General features: G+C 38.8%; 1 protein-coding gene across 2 annotated transcripts; it reads left to right on the top strand.

The window, feature by feature from the left end:
• The first annotated feature begins 709 nt into the window (after positions 1 to 709).
• Positions 710 to 5688, top strand: ddx5 (DEAD (Asp-Glu-Ala-Asp) box helicase 5). Of its 2 annotated transcripts, none has more exons than XM_057346238.1 (13): positions 710 to 874; positions 1590 to 1761; positions 1842 to 1938; positions 2020 to 2153; positions 2230 to 2295; positions 2379 to 2520; positions 2610 to 2770; positions 2866 to 3038; positions 3255 to 3365; positions 3446 to 3507; positions 3581 to 3640; positions 4653 to 4874; positions 5017 to 5688. In XM_057346238.1, exons 1-13 carry the CDS (start codon positions 831 to 833, stop codon positions 5415 to 5417), a joined length of 1845 nt encoding a protein of 614 aa, XP_057202221.1. In that variant the 5' UTR covers positions 710 to 830; the 3' UTR covers positions 5418 to 5688. The 2 variants fall into 2 exon arrangements, with proteins under 2 accessions (XP_057202221.1, XP_057202222.1); XM_057346239.1 differs by having other exon boundaries at positions 4653 to 4887; positions 5017 to 5159.
• Positions 5689 to 17590: the final 11902 nt, after the last annotated feature.

The following is a 17590-nucleotide window of genomic DNA, read 5'->3' as shown; positions in this document are numbered from 1 at the left end:
GAAGAGTCCCCTATTAAAATAAGAAAGAAATTGTGGTTAATTCTGAAAGGCATCTAAAGTGTTAATACCTCCCTTTTAGCAAGTACTCTAGGTGTCAGCCTGTATTTGACAACAACAGATACCCACAAGAGTATCATTACCATTTTTGGGGTTGCTTTTGTAAATCCTTCAAAATAAATGCTTTAGATTTTAAGCCATGCTAGGTATTTTTGAAGACTGGACACTTCATGTAGAGTTGTTCTTCAGTTGGAGGCAGTAGTCCAAATAAATTCTCTTTTTCTTTAAGGGCAACATGGAATACCACAAACGTGGTTGGGGCAACAATGTGTTTTAAAAAACAATTTAAGTGTAGGCCTACCTGGTAAAATTGACTAGATACTTGTTAAACATGTACTTACAAACGTTTAACACAGCGCGACGATTTTCAACCATAAAAAAACACTCACGCAAATATTGTAATGTTTTTTAAAAATACATTTTATAGTAGGCTAGGAGACACCACAAATAGGCTGCTGTTCACCACATCCATGCTTTACTTTCATATACATCAGTTTTAGGCACTAAACATCATGCGACATGACATGTATCAAAGTATCGTCGTATTAGTTTTGTTTTCAGCGGTTTTCCAGTCATTTGGTCTCAAGTCCCACGTGCACGCATGCGCAGATGCGCTGCATCTGATTGACGTCAGTGATCTTCCCGGAAGTCCCTTCCTCTTCCTATAAAATCCGGCGAGCTTGTACGTGTGCGCCGCTTACAAACACGACATCGCAGCGTTACTCAATAACGGCCAACTATTATATTTTAATTTTATACTTTCTGCTTAAAATATGCCCGGATATTCAGACAGAGACCGCGGTGGCCGCGACAGAGGGTAAGTATTTTGAGTTATCGTCGAGTAAAATCTATGTGCGTCCTCGGGCTTAATACGAGGTGATTTTTGTAAGGTTTACCGAGAGAAGTCGGCGTTTTGTTTGATATAACGAACATTTTGTCATTATAGGGTCAAATTGTTTTGAGATGGACGAAGGTCTTTTAGTGTTTTGTTGGTAAATCGAGAGATAAGTCGGTACTCTCGTTTTCGGCTACTAAAATGGCGGCTCAAAAGAACGTCTTTAGCGTTTAATTTGGTAGGATGCACATTAAGACGGTAACGCGCGTGGTGTATTTTTGGTTTTGTTGAAATGTCTTTCTTGTTTATTGTCGGAGAACGTTGTATTTTGCCATGCGGCTCTGGTGTTGTAAAATGCCGGCCGGTTTTTCCCTCTTTGTCTTCTGCCTGAGAGCAATAAAATGGCAGCGCCTTTAAAACGTGGCGCAGAGAGAAATGGCACGATGCTGATCTGAAACCTGAGCGGTCGTCATCTATTATTCATACGTTTTCCTTGGCTAACCTTGTCTTTTTATATATTTAACGAGAAACGGAATATTTCTGAACGCATTTAGTAGTTCCACGGCGTTATTGCTATTTGTCTACCATCGGTAAATATGCATGTAGCGAATGATCAATTTTCGTTACAATGTCAAGCTGCGTAATGGTGCTGCGAAGAATGTCTGTTTTAAACATTTTTTTTTTTTTGTGCTTCCAGATACAACAGTGGTCCCCCGCGTTTTGGAGGTAGCAGAAATGGACCCCCTCAAGGAAAGAAGTTTGGGAATCCAGGTGACCGGCTGAGGAAGAAACACTGGAACCTGGATGAGCTTCCCAAATTTGAGAAGAACTTTTACCAAGAGCACCATGAAGTTTCTCGGCGGACACCTGTAAGCACTTTTAACACGTGGTTTTTTTTTTGTCCTGTATTCGAAATCGTTTTTAAATGTAGTGTTGTTTTGTATTTTAGCAAGAAGTTGACAATTATAGAAGAAGCAAAGAAATTACAGTGAAGGGAAGAGAGGTCCCCAAACCCATTATGAAGTTCCATGAAGCAAGTTTCCCAAGTAAGTTGAGACATTGGGCTCCTAAATGGTGAATATTAACTTTATGCAACTTAACTGGTTTGTTTTATTTATTTAAAACAGACTACGTGATGGATGTGATCCACAAACAGAACTGGACTGAACCAACCCCCATCCAAGGTCAGGGATGGCCAGTAGCACTAAGTGGTAAAGACATGGTTGGCATTGCACAGACTGGATCTGGGAAAACCCTCTCGGTATGATGCATTTGAATTTTTCCTCTTTTTTTTATGCTTGATGCAGAATTGGGTTTAATGAGATTTGATTTTGCAGTACTTGCTCCCTGCTATTGTGCACATAAACCACCAACCATTCCTGGAACACGGAGATGGCCCGATTGTAAGTTGACACTTTTGTTTGAGCAATACAGTAACTGCAAATTAGTATCTTTAGAGTGGAGTGATAATGATGTCTCTCTGTAGTGTTTGGTGTTGGCTCCCACTCGTGAACTGGCACAGCAGGTCCAGCAGGTGGCGGCAGACTACGGCAAAGCTTCTCGGCTCAAATCCACCTGCATCTACGGAGGAGCTCCCAAGGGACCACAAATCCGGGATCTGGAGAGGGGTGTGTATGAAGCGCTATAGCTTTAAACACGTAAAAATCACAATGATCTTTCTCATGTGCATGTGCTAACGTTTTTCTACTTTCCATAGGTGTTGAAATCTGCATTGCCACTCCTGGTCGCCTCATCGATTTCCTGGAGGTTGGAAAGACAAATCTGCGCAGATGCACCTATCTTGTTCTAGATGAGGCTGACAGGATGCTGGACATGGGTTTTGAACCCCAGATTCGAAAAATTGTGGACCAAATTAGAGTATGTCTCTCAAACTATAAAAGCATAATTTATGATTTGACATTTTAATGTCGTTGCTGGTGATTCACCATTATAATCGTCCTGTTCCCCTGCAGCCAGACCGACAGACTCTGATGTGGAGCGCCACATGGCCAAAAGAGGTGCGGCAGCTGGCCGAAGACTTTCTTAAAGAGTATGTGCAGATCAACGTTGGTGCCCTGCAGCTCAGCGCCAATCACAACATCCTACAGATTGTTGATGTTTGCAACGATGGCGAAAAAGAGGACAAGTGAGTGTTTAGTTTAAGATCTTGAATGAAGAGTTGCATCTAAAATTGAATTGACTGCTGTTTAAGTTCCTCGCTGATGCTTTTGGTTTAATTTAGTGCTTGTAAAGCTGTCTCGATGCATTCCCTGTCTAGTTTTACTGGTCTTTAAGATTGGTTTGCACTGGTGGTTGACTTCCAGCGTATTTAGTGTAATTAAGCTATGATGAATCTTTCCAGGCTGCTGCGCCTTTTGGAGGAAATCATGAGTGAAAAGGAGAATAAGACTATAATTTTTGTCGAGACCAAAAGAAGGTGTGATGATCTCACCAGGAGAATGCGCAGGGATGGGTAAGAAACTGCTCCGCCCTGTCTGATGACACAATGTTTTCATTGCAGCGAGGATTTAATTTGCATTACCTGTTTTGTAGGTGGCCTGCGATGGGTATCCATGGAGACAAGAGCCAGCAGGAAAGGGACTGGGTTCTCAATGGTAGGAGTTCACCACCAGGATCCTAAATCATTATCTGGTTCGTTTGCCTGATTTAACGGTCTTTTATTTACAGAGTTTAAATTCGGCAAAGCCCCCATCCTCATCGCCACAGACGTTGCCTCCAGAGGCCTAGGTTTGTTTTTACCTTTTTATCTCGAGTTATATTTTATAAGTGGTAACTTGTCTTTTACTATTACCATTTATTATAAGTATTGCTGCTATCTTTAACTGCTGTGCCTTTCTGAGCCCCTCTCACCTGAAGGTGGAGTCTTGGAGGCAGGACCTTGGCATGACACATCCAGGTTCACCGGAGGGGGTAAGGAGCTCCTCTGTGGAGTTCTGCCTGTCTGCCAGCCAATCAAATTGCATTCAGGGGTGATTGGAGCTCTGTGATTTGGGCGTAGTGCAAGTGGCCCACAGGGTGACGGCATACAACGGAGAAGTGTGGCACCGCTGGGTGGTCGCACTGCGTCCAGCTAGCAACTGCTCTCGTACAACAGATTGAACTGTTGTATTTGCATTTTCCCAGCCCAGAGTTTTTTGACGTCTACTATGATGCTATATAAGGCCGTCATTGGTAGGACTGTTGTCTGAGGATTCTTAACATGAAGTGCTTACAAAAATTTGGCATGCTTGTTATTTTACCATTTTTCCACAACGAGAGCAGTTGCTTTAATCTTCATGCCTCCGCACCGAATGCGATTACCCGGCTGGTTGATGCGTTCCCTCCTCGCTGGCTTCAGTCATGTCGAGTCCTGCCAAAGAGAATCATTTTTTTCAAGTGAGCACCGGTTGGTTGGAAAGCTTGCCTCTACTGTAGAATCAAATTTAAGCCCTTAATCTGCCTCGTTTTTGAGAGCAAGTTGAGTCTTGGCAAGATGCAGCAGTTTGTCTTGAGGAAAGTTGAGGAGTTCCGTACACATTTGTAGCGAGAATAGACTTTAAACGGGACAGTTTTTTTTGTCATTTGGACCTCCTGCCTTTCTAATGACCCTGATATTAACAATCCTTTCCTCAGCGTGGTAAGTAGATGTCCCACAATTCATTGCTTCCCTTGCTAACATGTGTCTTTCCTGGCCGCTGTGGCGGCGTGCCTTTCCGCACGCCTCTGTTCCTGCCATGGCGCATCCGTTTGTTTTAAACAGATGTTGAGGATGTCAAATTTGTCATTAACTATGACTACCCCAACAATTCTGAGGACTACATTCACCGCATTGGCCGTACGGCTCGCAGCCAGAAAACTGGGACCGCCTACACATTCTTTACACCAAACAACATGAAACAGGCACAGGACCTCGTCTCTGTCCTCCGTGAGGCCAATCAAGCCATTAACCCCAAACTCATCCAGATGGCCGAAGACAGAGGAGGTAAATCCAATTGGTGAGATACAAGAACTGTGGTTTAATCTGCAGGCAGTTTTCTCATTTCACACCCTCTCTGGGTCTCTTCTGTTTGTTCCACTCCTTGCGTCGGGCTAGCAGGGTTTTCATTTCCATTTTTCTTTTGCAGGTCGTTCAAGGGGAGGTCGAGGTGGAGGGTTTAGAGATGACCGTCGTGATCGCCACACTGGCGGCAGACGGGATTTCAACAGCTATAGCCAAGACGGCCGCAACAATGACTCTTATGGACAGAAGAAAACGTTTAACAGTAAGCCTCAAAACGGGTCTAGCAGTTATAACAGCGGTGGAAATTTTAACGGGGGTTACGGCAGTAATGGACAGTCAAACTTCGGTGGTGGCGGTCAGCCTGGCGGCTATGGAAACCAAGGTTATCAGAACCAGCAGTTTGGTGCCAACCAAGGGGGCGTTCAGAATGGCATGAGCCACCCCCCACAGTTCCCCCCCTTTAACCCCCAACAGATGCCACAGTCTATGCCCTTTCCCATGCCCCCTCCTGCATTCCCACAGTAAACGCAGTTACATTTCTCTTAATCTTTAATCGTTATGTTTATCACTTGTGTAACTTTATTTTTACCAAGCAGGGTTCAAAATGTACACGCACCACAATAGAGTCCCAGAGTCTGCTGTGCAGGATTTTTTCATTTTCCCCTTTAGTTGTGTTTTTTCAGTAACTTAATTATTTTGTACTATGTGGAGTTAACCACGAAGGATCCATACCTGTAAAATGTCAAGGGCCGTTTAAGGCTATTGCATGGTCCTCAAATAAAATTATTAAAAACAATCTTTGTTTCGTTGTTTTGGTTAATTGGCTAGGATGCGATTCTGATTCGTTTTAACTCGAGACAAAATCTGCCACTTTGTTAAACTAAAAATAAAACTAGTCTAGCCGGTTGAGTACTGATAGAACTTTATCAGTATGCGTACCTTGTAGCCACATTTAACTCTTCAGGTCCCTTAAAATAAACATTAGCTTCCAGTGATGGGTGTGTAAATGTATCCCAGTTTTGTAGACAAAAAAACCCTTGATTTTGCAGAAGTGCACACCTTTCAGATTCTGTCTTTGATTATAGCCTGGTTGCAATTTCATGGTAGTACTTTCTTTTCATGATGGAACTAACCTGCAGAAGCTGTGTGCCTATGGGGAAACATTCGTGCATAAGAATCAAGTCTAATTTTGATCTAAATCAGTCATTGTTCTGCTTGCATCGGTTGGTCATTTTGCCTCAAACCCATGACCGATGCAACCCTTCATTATGTGGTTTTACTTCAAACATATCAGGTTTGAAGCTATAAAATAAATCCTAATCAGATATATTTGGAGTCTTGAGTTGTTTCACCTCAAATAGTTGTGTATATTAATGCTTTCATAGTGGTAAACTATTGAATGGCTGTTTTGAAAACGTGTGCGCGCGTGCATATATGCAATGACAGCCGACTGAGTTATGCCTACTAGAATTTGATAGTTGAACAATAAAATAGAAAAATCATTTTCTTATGTATTGCCTATTTTTACAGAAGGTTTTATTGAATATTTTTAAATTAATACAATCATTATTGAGAACAATTGGCTCCAACCTACGTTTACATTTAGTCATTTAGCAGACGCTTTTATCCAAAGCGACTTACAGAGAGTTCAGGGAGCAATAAGCGATATGTCATACAGGAGCAATAATACAATAGGTGCTGATACAAAGTTACTAGTTTCAACAAAAGCCGGAACAATACCTGTTGAGAGAAAGAGGGTTACTGTTTTTATTATAAGTTTTCACAGAAGAGATGGGTTTTAAGTAGTTTTTTTGAATGTTGTGAGGGATGTGGTTGACCGGACCGAGTTAGGAAGAATGTTCCACCAAGGAGTTGTGAAGGAGAATGAGCGGACAGAGATTTACTGCCCTTATGAGAAGGCAATACAAAATGCCACTGTGTGCAAGCCGTGTGGTGTGTAAAAGTAAGCAAAGTCACTTTGGCTTTGACAACACATTTTATTACCAGTCATAAATAATATTTTTAGTGTTAACATCACGAACACTGACGTGTTCAAAGCAACATCTTTCACAGAGGGAACAATGCAGAAGATTTAGAAAGTCAAGATTAATGTGTGTTTAACCTGTGTGTGTATCCAGGGGTGTATTCCAGAAAGCAGGGTTAATTTACCGTCAGCTAAACCCTGAACTCTGGGTTGGTTAACCCAAACCTTGCTTCCTCTGGGTATGTGGGTTCCAGAACACGTTTGAAGAGTAAGTTTAATCATCCTCCCGAAAGACACCCAGAGTTAACACGCTCACAGAAACAACATGAAGACATTGTCAATGGATCACAGATTTCACGAGTCACCATGGAAACGGCAGGGAAGCTTAAAGTTTTTGACTGTAAAACAACGTTATAAATCAGTTTTTTTCACAGACTTAAATCTGCATCAGTGTATAAAGTGTGAGATAAAAATCATAAAATTAAATTGTTATGCGTTTATAAAACTATAATCGCTATAAATTATTTAATTAAAGATATAAATATTTTAAATATATGCACTATTTTTATACTATAATATTTAAAATATATACTCATCATGGCTATCTTTGTTACATAAACTGTAGATTTGTTGAGATGTTTGTAACTAATTTTAACGTGTTTGCCATGGTATTTTACCAAAATTGTGTTGTGTATCACATTGCTAATTTTGGAGGCAGTATTAAACCTCCTTTTTGTTCCTTCTATGTATGTTCCTTAAAAATTCGACATTTATTTGGTTTTCTGCAAACTGACTTTGCATTGTATCAGCTTTATTTGCAACAGTTGCTGATGTATTCATGTTAATGGAGACTTTTAATTCTACAAACTACTACATTGGTCATAATTTTGGAAAAAGTGTAACGTTTTTCAGTACACTACACTATGTACAGTATGGTAATTAATTTGCAACAGAGGATGAAGGTCTGCAGGTTTAAAATGTTAGGCCCAGTCACATGTCCAATATGTCATGTAGCCTATATATACTGTATATCCCTTTCAAATACACATACATTTAGTTTTTTGTTTGTTTCTTTTGACTTTGTTTGCTAAAAGGCCATGGCTTTCCAAATGTTAAATGAGGTGGAAACGGCCTATCCTGAAAGGTTAATTGTCATTTGGAGAAAGGCCTTTCAATACTAAACTGTAGGAGGAGGCTGAGGATCAGAAAGACATTTTTATGGAACACAGTCAGTATGAAAAACCTTAAGTCTAAGTTTTTTAATGTGTTTTTTATGTAAATGGATTTAAAATTATAATAAGAATTTAAATATGTGAACAATATGCCATGGTAATCCCATTGGGGGACCTAATAAAGCCTTGGAAACCTGCCAGGGATTCGAATTTGCAACCTTTAAGTTTTAAATCTGTCTCTCTGACCATTTGGCCACAACTACCTTTTAACTGTTGGAAATTGTAAGATGTATATATTTATCCAGTGATATTTGGAGATGTTTTAATAAACCTAATTCAAAGTATATACATATAAATTCATAAAGTTTAACAATAACAGCTTACATTATTTTATTTAAAGATTATTTCATTTTAAAAGGTTAAATAATAAAGTTAATAAAAAATTAGTTGTGAATGCTAAATTGCGATGGGTGAGACTGGAACTGTAATTGTAATATTAATGTAAAATTATATTATACGTAATCTGTGCTTTCACGCCCAGTTGACGCTCATCAAAAACGCACACATGCGCAGACAACCCCTAAAGCCAGTGGCGGTCCTTCCTACAGGCGACATAGGCGCTTGACTAGGGCGCCATCTAGTGAGGGGAGCCAAATATGCGGCGAGTAAAAAAATTAAAATTATAATGTCTATTTATTTTTTTCAACAGTTTTGCCATCCCTCTATCTACAACAATACTTTGACATACATTTTGACTGTTAAAGTTTAAAGTTAAGTTTATTTTTTGTATATTTATTATTGAACAGGTTTATTCTTTTGCACATATTGTTATATTGTTTGTATTATTCGTTGTTTAAATAAATGTGCAATTCTTTGGACATGAGTTCTTTTCTCGTGGGGAAGGAGCGCCATCAGTCAAGCTCGCCTAGGGCACCAAATGTAGGACCGCCCCTGCCTAGCTTAGTAACATTTCCTTCAAATGAACAAACCCTGGAACAGAACTTGCTCCGGAGCAGGTTATCTTCAGAGAGTAAGTTGCTATGGTTACTTACATACCCTGAAAGTTATCTCCGTTTTTGGAACCGAAAGTTGGGGTTATCAGCTACCGGTAACCCTTAAATTTACCGGGGTATGTCACATAACCAGCTTTCTGGAATACACCCCAAGCCTTCTGATCCTTCAATACACTTGCCAAAGCAAGAGCACTTTTGTTTGAGGTGCACCTCAGGGCATATAGATGTGAATAATAGAAACTTAAAGAGGAAATATTTAGGTATAACTTTTTTCGAGTGTTTGCTCTTGTGTTGGCTTGATAAAGTGAAACGTTAGATAAGGCCAATGTAAACTCCAAAGGTTGTGTAAACAAGTGGCGTAGACAGGAATCACAATGTAGGTGGGCCGATCCTAAAATACATCTAAAATACACAACTTCACCTGCTTGACTATTTCACCGTTTAATCAGAGCATACGCCTGTATATCATTATAAACAGCGCAAAGAATATAACGATAAGAACAGCTTCAGCATGATGACACACCACGCGCGCGCCCATCTGACAGACGCAACATCACCATCAGCAGGACAGTAGTGGACATTATGTTGAAAACTATATGCTTGGTCATGGCTGAGCTGCCCACATTGTTAAGTAAAATCAATAAATGCTTGAGTAAAAGTCGGGTCTTTCAGGCCGGCTGCGGAGAAAATAATACGCGTTCATCTGTGGCGCGGGGGTTGCAGGTCATAGGCATCCAGCCCTGATTTAAAGATTGCTAAGCGATCAAATTGATAAAAACGCTTCGTATGTTTGTGTTAATTATTTTGATTAAAGTAATTGCAACTTTAAATCTGCATTTAGACGCAAACGACGTCACACTCGTACTACTACACACATACTAACAAAACGGGAATACATGCTTGCTCATCTATATCAGTGCATCTATATCAGTAGCCTACATAGATCGATATATTTGATTATATGGCAAACAAGAATAAAGAAACAATACAATTTATTTGTATAGGTCAAGTTTTGTGATAATTGCCAATGAATTAACTTATTAGGCTACCCTGCAAGGCGCCTGACTGGATGGGCCTGACACGCATTTCAAGACACTTGGAAGTCAAAAATGAGGTAACACTGCTTGTTAAACCGTGACTGGTGATTTTGAACTATTCCCAGAAATATTTTTATTATATAAACATATTTGATTTAAAGTCACATAGTTTACTACATGGTCGGTAAACTTTAAAGAATAGGCTAACTCATACATTGAGTCACATAAATCATTGTCTTAAACAAGTGAATATACTGAAAGACTATGAAGAAGGACAAGTTAATTTTTTTTTCAAATTTATTAATATGCACACACATTCATTTCTTAAACCGCTCTCATCACGCTGGACTCATTCAGCCGTTATTTCCGCCTTCTTTCATATGATTGGCTCCTATGGACAGTAACCCCCGCCTTCTTTCATTTGATTGGTTACCTCAATCTTTTTGACATTGACGAGCGTTGGACCGCTGGAGAAGGGTCTGTCTGGAGACACATGCACTCTCAGCCGCACATGCGCACTTTGTAGTGGGTCGAAGACGGAAATTAGTCAAAATACTGTTTACAAACGGCACGACATAAAAGAACGTCCTGTTAAAACCGCCTGAAAATACATGAAAATGATAAAGTATTTCACGATGTGGACTGTAAAATACTATTTTCAACAGGTGGAGATTTTTGCTATTTAAGAGTACCGTAAGGACTGGCGATTCAGGTCACGGCGCAGATTTATACAAAATTCTACCTGAAAGACATTATTGAACATCTACACTAATAATGTCTGATTACTTCGCATATGTGCCTACATAAAAGGTTATAATGGCAATACATTACTAATTAACGTTATTACATGATTAAATAAAACTTTTCCATGTATAATATAAAATCATAACGTTAAAAAAATGGACAACTATGTTTTTCAATTTCGTGCTTGACAAAAGATTCCGAGATGCATGTTGTCCACCACATTCTCTAAAAAATAGAATCAGAAAGAGCTTTATTGTGAAGTATATCTGCACATACAATAAATTTGTTATGGTGAAAGAAGCATCCATTGCACAAAAACAGCAGCACACAGAGTCCATAACACAATACAATAGACAGGTTATCTATATATAAAAAAGAATAGAAAATAATATAAATAAGATGGAGTGTAAAACTATGCATGTATATTGTATCTACAAAATGTGTGCTATATACAGCATAACGAAAAATAATTTACACAAAAATGATATAAAAATAGACTATTATCAGGTGGATATAATTAGTATTACATTTGCTTACTATTGCGCAATGTTATTAATTGCACAGTGGGTAGAACATTTAACTTCATGACGTAGATTGCGTGAGGGAAGAACATTTTTTTGTGTCTGGTTGTTTTGGTGCTTATTGCTCTGTAGCGCCGACCAGATGCTGGCTTGGATGATGAGGGGTCCATAGTCATTTTCACAGTCCTTTTCTTACTCTAAATCAGGGGTGGGGAACCTTGATCTTGGAGGGCCACTGTCCTGAAGAGTTTGGCTCCAACAAGCTCAAACAAATGCCTGTCGTGAAGTTTCTAGTAATCCTGAAGACTTCAATGAGCCGGTTCAGGTGTGTTTGATTAGGTTGGAGATAAACACTGCAGGACAGTGGCCTTCCATGATCAAGGTTCCCCATCCCTGCTCTAGATGTATACAGTTCTTGGAGGGTGGACAAGGGCAGCACCAAAATGTCCTGCATAAATGTAAAAACAAATATCAGTGGCTCTACAAGATTGTCCTCTATGAACTCTGCACTGAAGAACCGTTCCAAGGCCTCAGCAGCTTCTTCATCCTCTATGCACAGTATACGAGATAGCTGAAGTGAGACAAGAAGATCCCCAGAGTTCTCCAAGCAACACTGCCAGGCAGTCTTAAGATCTGTCATGACACGCACCTAAGAAAAGAACAATGCAAATGAGGATAAGGAAAAATATGCTGAACAATAATGGCTGCAACCCCTCTAACAAAACCTACTTTTCGTGTATTATATTCTTTACATTTTTGTCGTATTCCATGTATATCTCGTTTTAAAGAACCATTGTTAACAATATAAAAATGACTTGTTCTTTTAAAGATTCCCACTTCATATTAAATCATGTTAACCCTGATAGCACACATACATCTGGTTTACGTCTATTTGACGTCTGCATTTACATCTGCAAGACATCTACAATACATCGTTTGCTCATCTGCAATACGTCTCGGAGATGTCTGCTGTCAGACGTCATATAGACATCTAGAAGATGTCTGTAAGATGTTTATGATTTAGAATGGATGTACAACAGCTCTTTCTAAGATGTTTAGCAGATGTTTTTAAGCAGCAGATCTCCAGATCTTTAGCAGACGTATTACAGACGTTCAGACGTCTCCGAGACGTATTGCAGATGAGCAAACTATGTATTTAAGATGTCTTGCAGATGTAAATGCAGACGTCAAATAGACGTAAACCAGATGGATTGTGCTATCTGGGAAGTAACACTTCATCTAAACAATAATTAAATAAAGCTAGTCTTATTAAAACTTCCCTGTCACTTTTTAAAACAACAGCCCAGAGCCAGTGAAACACTCAATATTTTAACCGTCCAAAAGAAAATTAATTTAGATCATTCTTCACTAATTTAGTTACTGTATGAAGGAAAAGTACCCAATTAGCACAGACGGGATATATTTAGTTATACCACGGGGCTGTTGAATGCTTCATTCTGATTGGCTGACGAACGTTCGACGGGTGTGCATTATTTTTCAGTTAAACGCACACCTATGAAGGTGTTCCAGGTCTGCTGACCGCATTACAGTTCCATATCACTGCGCCCAGTTTAGCCTACTGTCCACCAGTGAATATGTATTTAACAACAGACAAAGTGACTGGCAAATTCCATTGTCTGAGAAGAAATAACTATTAATATTTATGGACAGCATGAACATTTGAACAACAATGGCGAGAGCACTGTACAGGACTGTTCAGATGAAAAACTAAAGCATATATCAAAGGTAACGGCAAACTACATGACACAATCATCGGGTTAAAGATAAAACACGAAGCACAAACATAACAAAAACAACATGTTAAATTCGTCTGTGGAATGGGTAAACGGGACTTAAAACACACAGCAGGAAGCTTTCTATGCCACTGAGAGAACCGCAGCTGGCGCAGAAACCTCCGTGTCACTTTTTTCTCTTAATACTTTTCTTATACGACAGGGGTGTTAAATACGACGAACACAAATCAAATATAGATACTTGTCTTTTCACTCTCAGTGAAGCAAACGCGTGTGCATGTGCGCTGTCTGTCTTCCTCTCGCTCTCGGAAAACTGCATATGCAGCTCAAGCAACGCCTTCAGATGAGATGCGTAAGAAATTAGTCCTACCAGCAAGAGCATTCCGGGACAAATACCATACAAATGTCTTGAGATAATACATCGTAACAACGTCTTGTGGTATCGGAACAACGTCTTGTGGTGTTGTGACCGTGGTATAAGCGGAATAATTGACTCCGGTCCTTTCAATTATCGAAAGTTAATGCACACCCGAGGTGTAACGGCCACGACGCGAATTACCACCTCGGGGTGTGCATTAACTTTCGATAATTGAACGGCCCGTCGTCAATTATTCCTTACATAGATATCAGGATCGTTTTCGATAACATTGTCTCATAAACTAAAACAAAACGTTTACATCTACCCAGTGCTCGAATTGAGTCAAGTCTTATGGGGGGTCCCCACCATAAGATTTTTTTTGGGTGGGGGTTAGTCTCGCAATATACAATTTATACAAAATACACAATATATTTGATCATAATATGCATAATTATATAATATTTATTAAAAACAGGCTTAAATAAAAGAACGGGCTTCTTTTACTGTATTTTGGATCAAATCAATGCAGGCTTGGTGAACAGAAATGACTTTTGAACAGTAGAGTATGTCCAACAGAATAATTCTAGCATTATTTACCAATGTAGTATTTACTATTTTCCCTAAAAACTTCTGGGGTGTATTCCAGAAAGCAGGGTTAACTTACCGTCAGCTAAACCCTGAACTCTCGGTTGATTAACCCAAACCTTGCTTATTCGGGGTATGTCGGTTCCAAATCACCTGAGAAGAGTTAGTGTAATCAACCTCCCGAAAGATACCCAGAGTTACAGAAACAACATGAAGACATTGTCAATGGATCACAGATTTCACGAGTCACCATGGAAACGGCAGGGAAGCTTAAAGTTTTTGACTGTAAAACAACGTTATAAATCAGAGTTTTTTTCACAGACTTAAATCTGCATCAGTGTATAAAGTGTGAGATAAAAATCATAAAATTAAATTATTTAGGTTATGTGTTTATAAAACTCTAAACGCTATAAATGAATTATTTAATTAAAGATATACATATTTTAAATATATGCACTATTTTTATACTATAATATTTAAATATATACTCATCATGGCTATCTTTGTTACATAAACTGTAGATTTGTTGAGATGTTTGTAACTAATTTTAACGTGTTTACCGTGGTATTTTACCAAAATTGTGTATTGCATCACATTGGTAATTTTGAAGGCAGTATTAAACCTCTTTTTTGTTCCTTCTCTGCATGTTCCTTAAAAAATCTACCTTTATTTGGTTTTCTGAAAACTGACTTTGCATTGTATCAGCTTTATTTGCAACAGTTGCTGATGTATTCATATTAATAGAGACTCTTTTAATTCTAGAAACTACTACATTGGTCATAATTTTGGAAAAGAAATTGTGCAATGCTTTTCAGTACTCTACACTGTGTATGATAATTAATTTACAGCAGAGGATGAAGGTCTGCTTTGACATGAGGGAGAGGTTTAAAATGTTAGGCCCTGTCATATTCATAATAATCATTTAGCCTTTATATATCCCTTTCAAATACACATACATTTAGTTTTTTGTTTGTTTCTTTTGACTTTGTTTGCTAAAAGGCCACGGCTTTCCAAATGTTAAAAGAGGTGGAAACGGCCTACCCTGAAAGGCTCATTGTAATTTGGAGAAAGGCCTTTCAATGCTAAACTGTAGGAGGAGGCTCAGGATCAGAAAGACATTTTTATGGAATACAGTCAGTATGAAAAACCTTAATCTAAGTTTTTTATGTATTTTTTTATGTAAATGGATTTAAAATATAATAAGAATTTAAATATGTGAACAATATGCCATGATGATCCCATTGGGGGGTCACCTAATAAAGCCTTGGAAACCTGCCTGCCTGGGATTCGAACTTGCAACCTTTGAAGTTTTAAATCTGTCTCTCTGACCATTAGGCCACAACTACCTTTGACCCAATGCATCAAATATTGCATAATAAGTGGACAAGAGTAATGATATGCAATTGCTCTGGAGTTAAAATACTTCACTATTAACATCCTTTAACTGTTGGAAATTGTAAGATGTATATATTTATCCAGTGATATTTGGAGACGTTTAAATAAACCTTATTCAAAGTATATATACAATATTTAATATAAATACATGAAGTTTACCAATAACAGTTTACATTATTTTATCATTTTAAAAGGTTAAATAATAAAGTTAATAAAAAAATTAGTTGTGAATGCTAAAATTGCGATGGGTGAGATTGGAAATGTAATTGTAATACTGCTGTAAAATTATAATATATTATACGTAATCTGTGCTTCCACGCCCACTTGACGCTCATCAAAACGCACACATGCGCAGACAACCCCTAAAGCTTAGTAACATTTCCTTCAAATGAACAAACCCTGGAACAGAACTTGCTCCGGAGCAGGTTATCTTCAGAGAGTAAGTTGCTATGGTTACTTGCATACCCTGAAAGTTATCTCCATTTTTTAACCGAAAGTTGGGGTTATCCGCTAACTAACCCTTAAATTTACCCGGGTATGTCACACAACCAGCTTTCTGGAATACACCCCTGGATGATTGACACTTTGTGATAATAATGTTTGTTCCAAAAGACTTGTTTAAATGCAAGAAACTAGTTAGATAATTAAAAGATATTAGATATTAAAAATATAAATTGTGACAAGACCAGCTGTCAGTCTGTGTGTTAGTGTTGTGGGGATTTTTCAACGATTTCAGTTCAGTTTACATAGTTACGTCCAGTAGGTGGCGGCAAGGGACTGTTATGAGTGAGTCTGTCAGTCAGCAGACTATTCAACCATTTCAGTCCAAAAGTCTGCTTTAGGGTCTGATCAGACAGAACGCGCTTTTCATGTTCGAAAACACTGAAAACAATTCAAAAGAGGCGCGTCTCACAGCAAAAGACGCGTTCTGTCTGATCAGATCCTTATTCAGGAACTAACTATGGCTATCAATATGTCAATCATAGCCATTTCAAGAGTGAATCCCGCATTTATATGCCGATGTAATTCCCGAAACTTTGCAGCGTGTATGTGGCGGTTGGTCTTAGCAGCATGAAAAACAAGTTTTATACAATTCTGAATGGATTATATATAGCACAGAAACCACACAACAAGCACTCCCTTTATAATTAATATAAAGCTGTCACTCATCTTCATCGAGATCTCTAGCACCCCAGAACCAGGCCTAATAATAGTTTATGCAAGGAATACAAAAGCCCCGACATGGAGTTGATAAATATAGTGGAAAGATATATGTGGAGAGAAAATTACCCCTCAAAAAAGTAGAAGCTTCCTCTTTCCGACTGCGAGTGGACGTTTATTATTCTCCATTTTTTAGCTGAAGTGAGCTTCACCGGAGCGACGCCAATCAAGCAGTCATGTCAACGATGTCCTGCGCTTAGCGGTCTTTAGACGTGGCGTTTAAAATTTAAAGAGACATGACAACTAGCCCATAAACATCCGTAATCGAATCCAACAGGAAAGCAAATATAATCCACAAACGTGCATGTAATCATCCTTGGCAAACTCCTCCTGGGTTATAATAAATCCATAGTAGTCTGAAGATCCACGTAGATTCCGTCTCATCGAAGTGGTAGCGGCGTCTACTAGTGCTCACAGTCCATTAGAAGAAGTTTTTGACTTAATGTTAAGTCTTCCTTTAAGACGTAATGTTGGTGGTTAACGTGCGCAAGTTTTAACGCGTGTGGTAAAAGAAAGGGTCCATAAACTTGAGAATAAAAGCAGAGAATTTCTTTATTTAAATGACCCGTTTACACGATCAAAAACTGTAAGCTTCCTCCACCAACCTCACACCTGAGGCCAATGATTGTTTGGCCTTCATATACAGGTCACCCCACGCTACCTAGTGGTAAGTAGAAAAACGGCTCCTACAAACTTAATATAAATTATTGTAAATATTTAATTCACGAAATTTACCATATCCATTTCATGAATTTAATCACAATTGTCATTATAATTTTTACTCAAATAAAAATATCTGAGGGACCCCCCTAAGTCTATTTTTTACTTCTTATGGGGGGTCCCTAATGCCTTATGGGGGGTCCCGGATCCCCCCAGCCCCCCCCCTCAATTCGAGCACTGCCTCTACCTAATAT

This window comes from Triplophysa rosa, linkage group LG11 (assembly GCF_024868665.1).
Source record: "Triplophysa rosa linkage group LG11, Trosa_1v2, whole genome shotgun sequence".
In the NCBI taxonomy this organism is placed as follows: domain Eukaryota; kingdom Metazoa; phylum Chordata; class Actinopteri; order Cypriniformes; family Nemacheilidae; genus Triplophysa; species Triplophysa rosa.
This window is presented reverse-complemented; position numbering and strand designations above follow the sequence as displayed.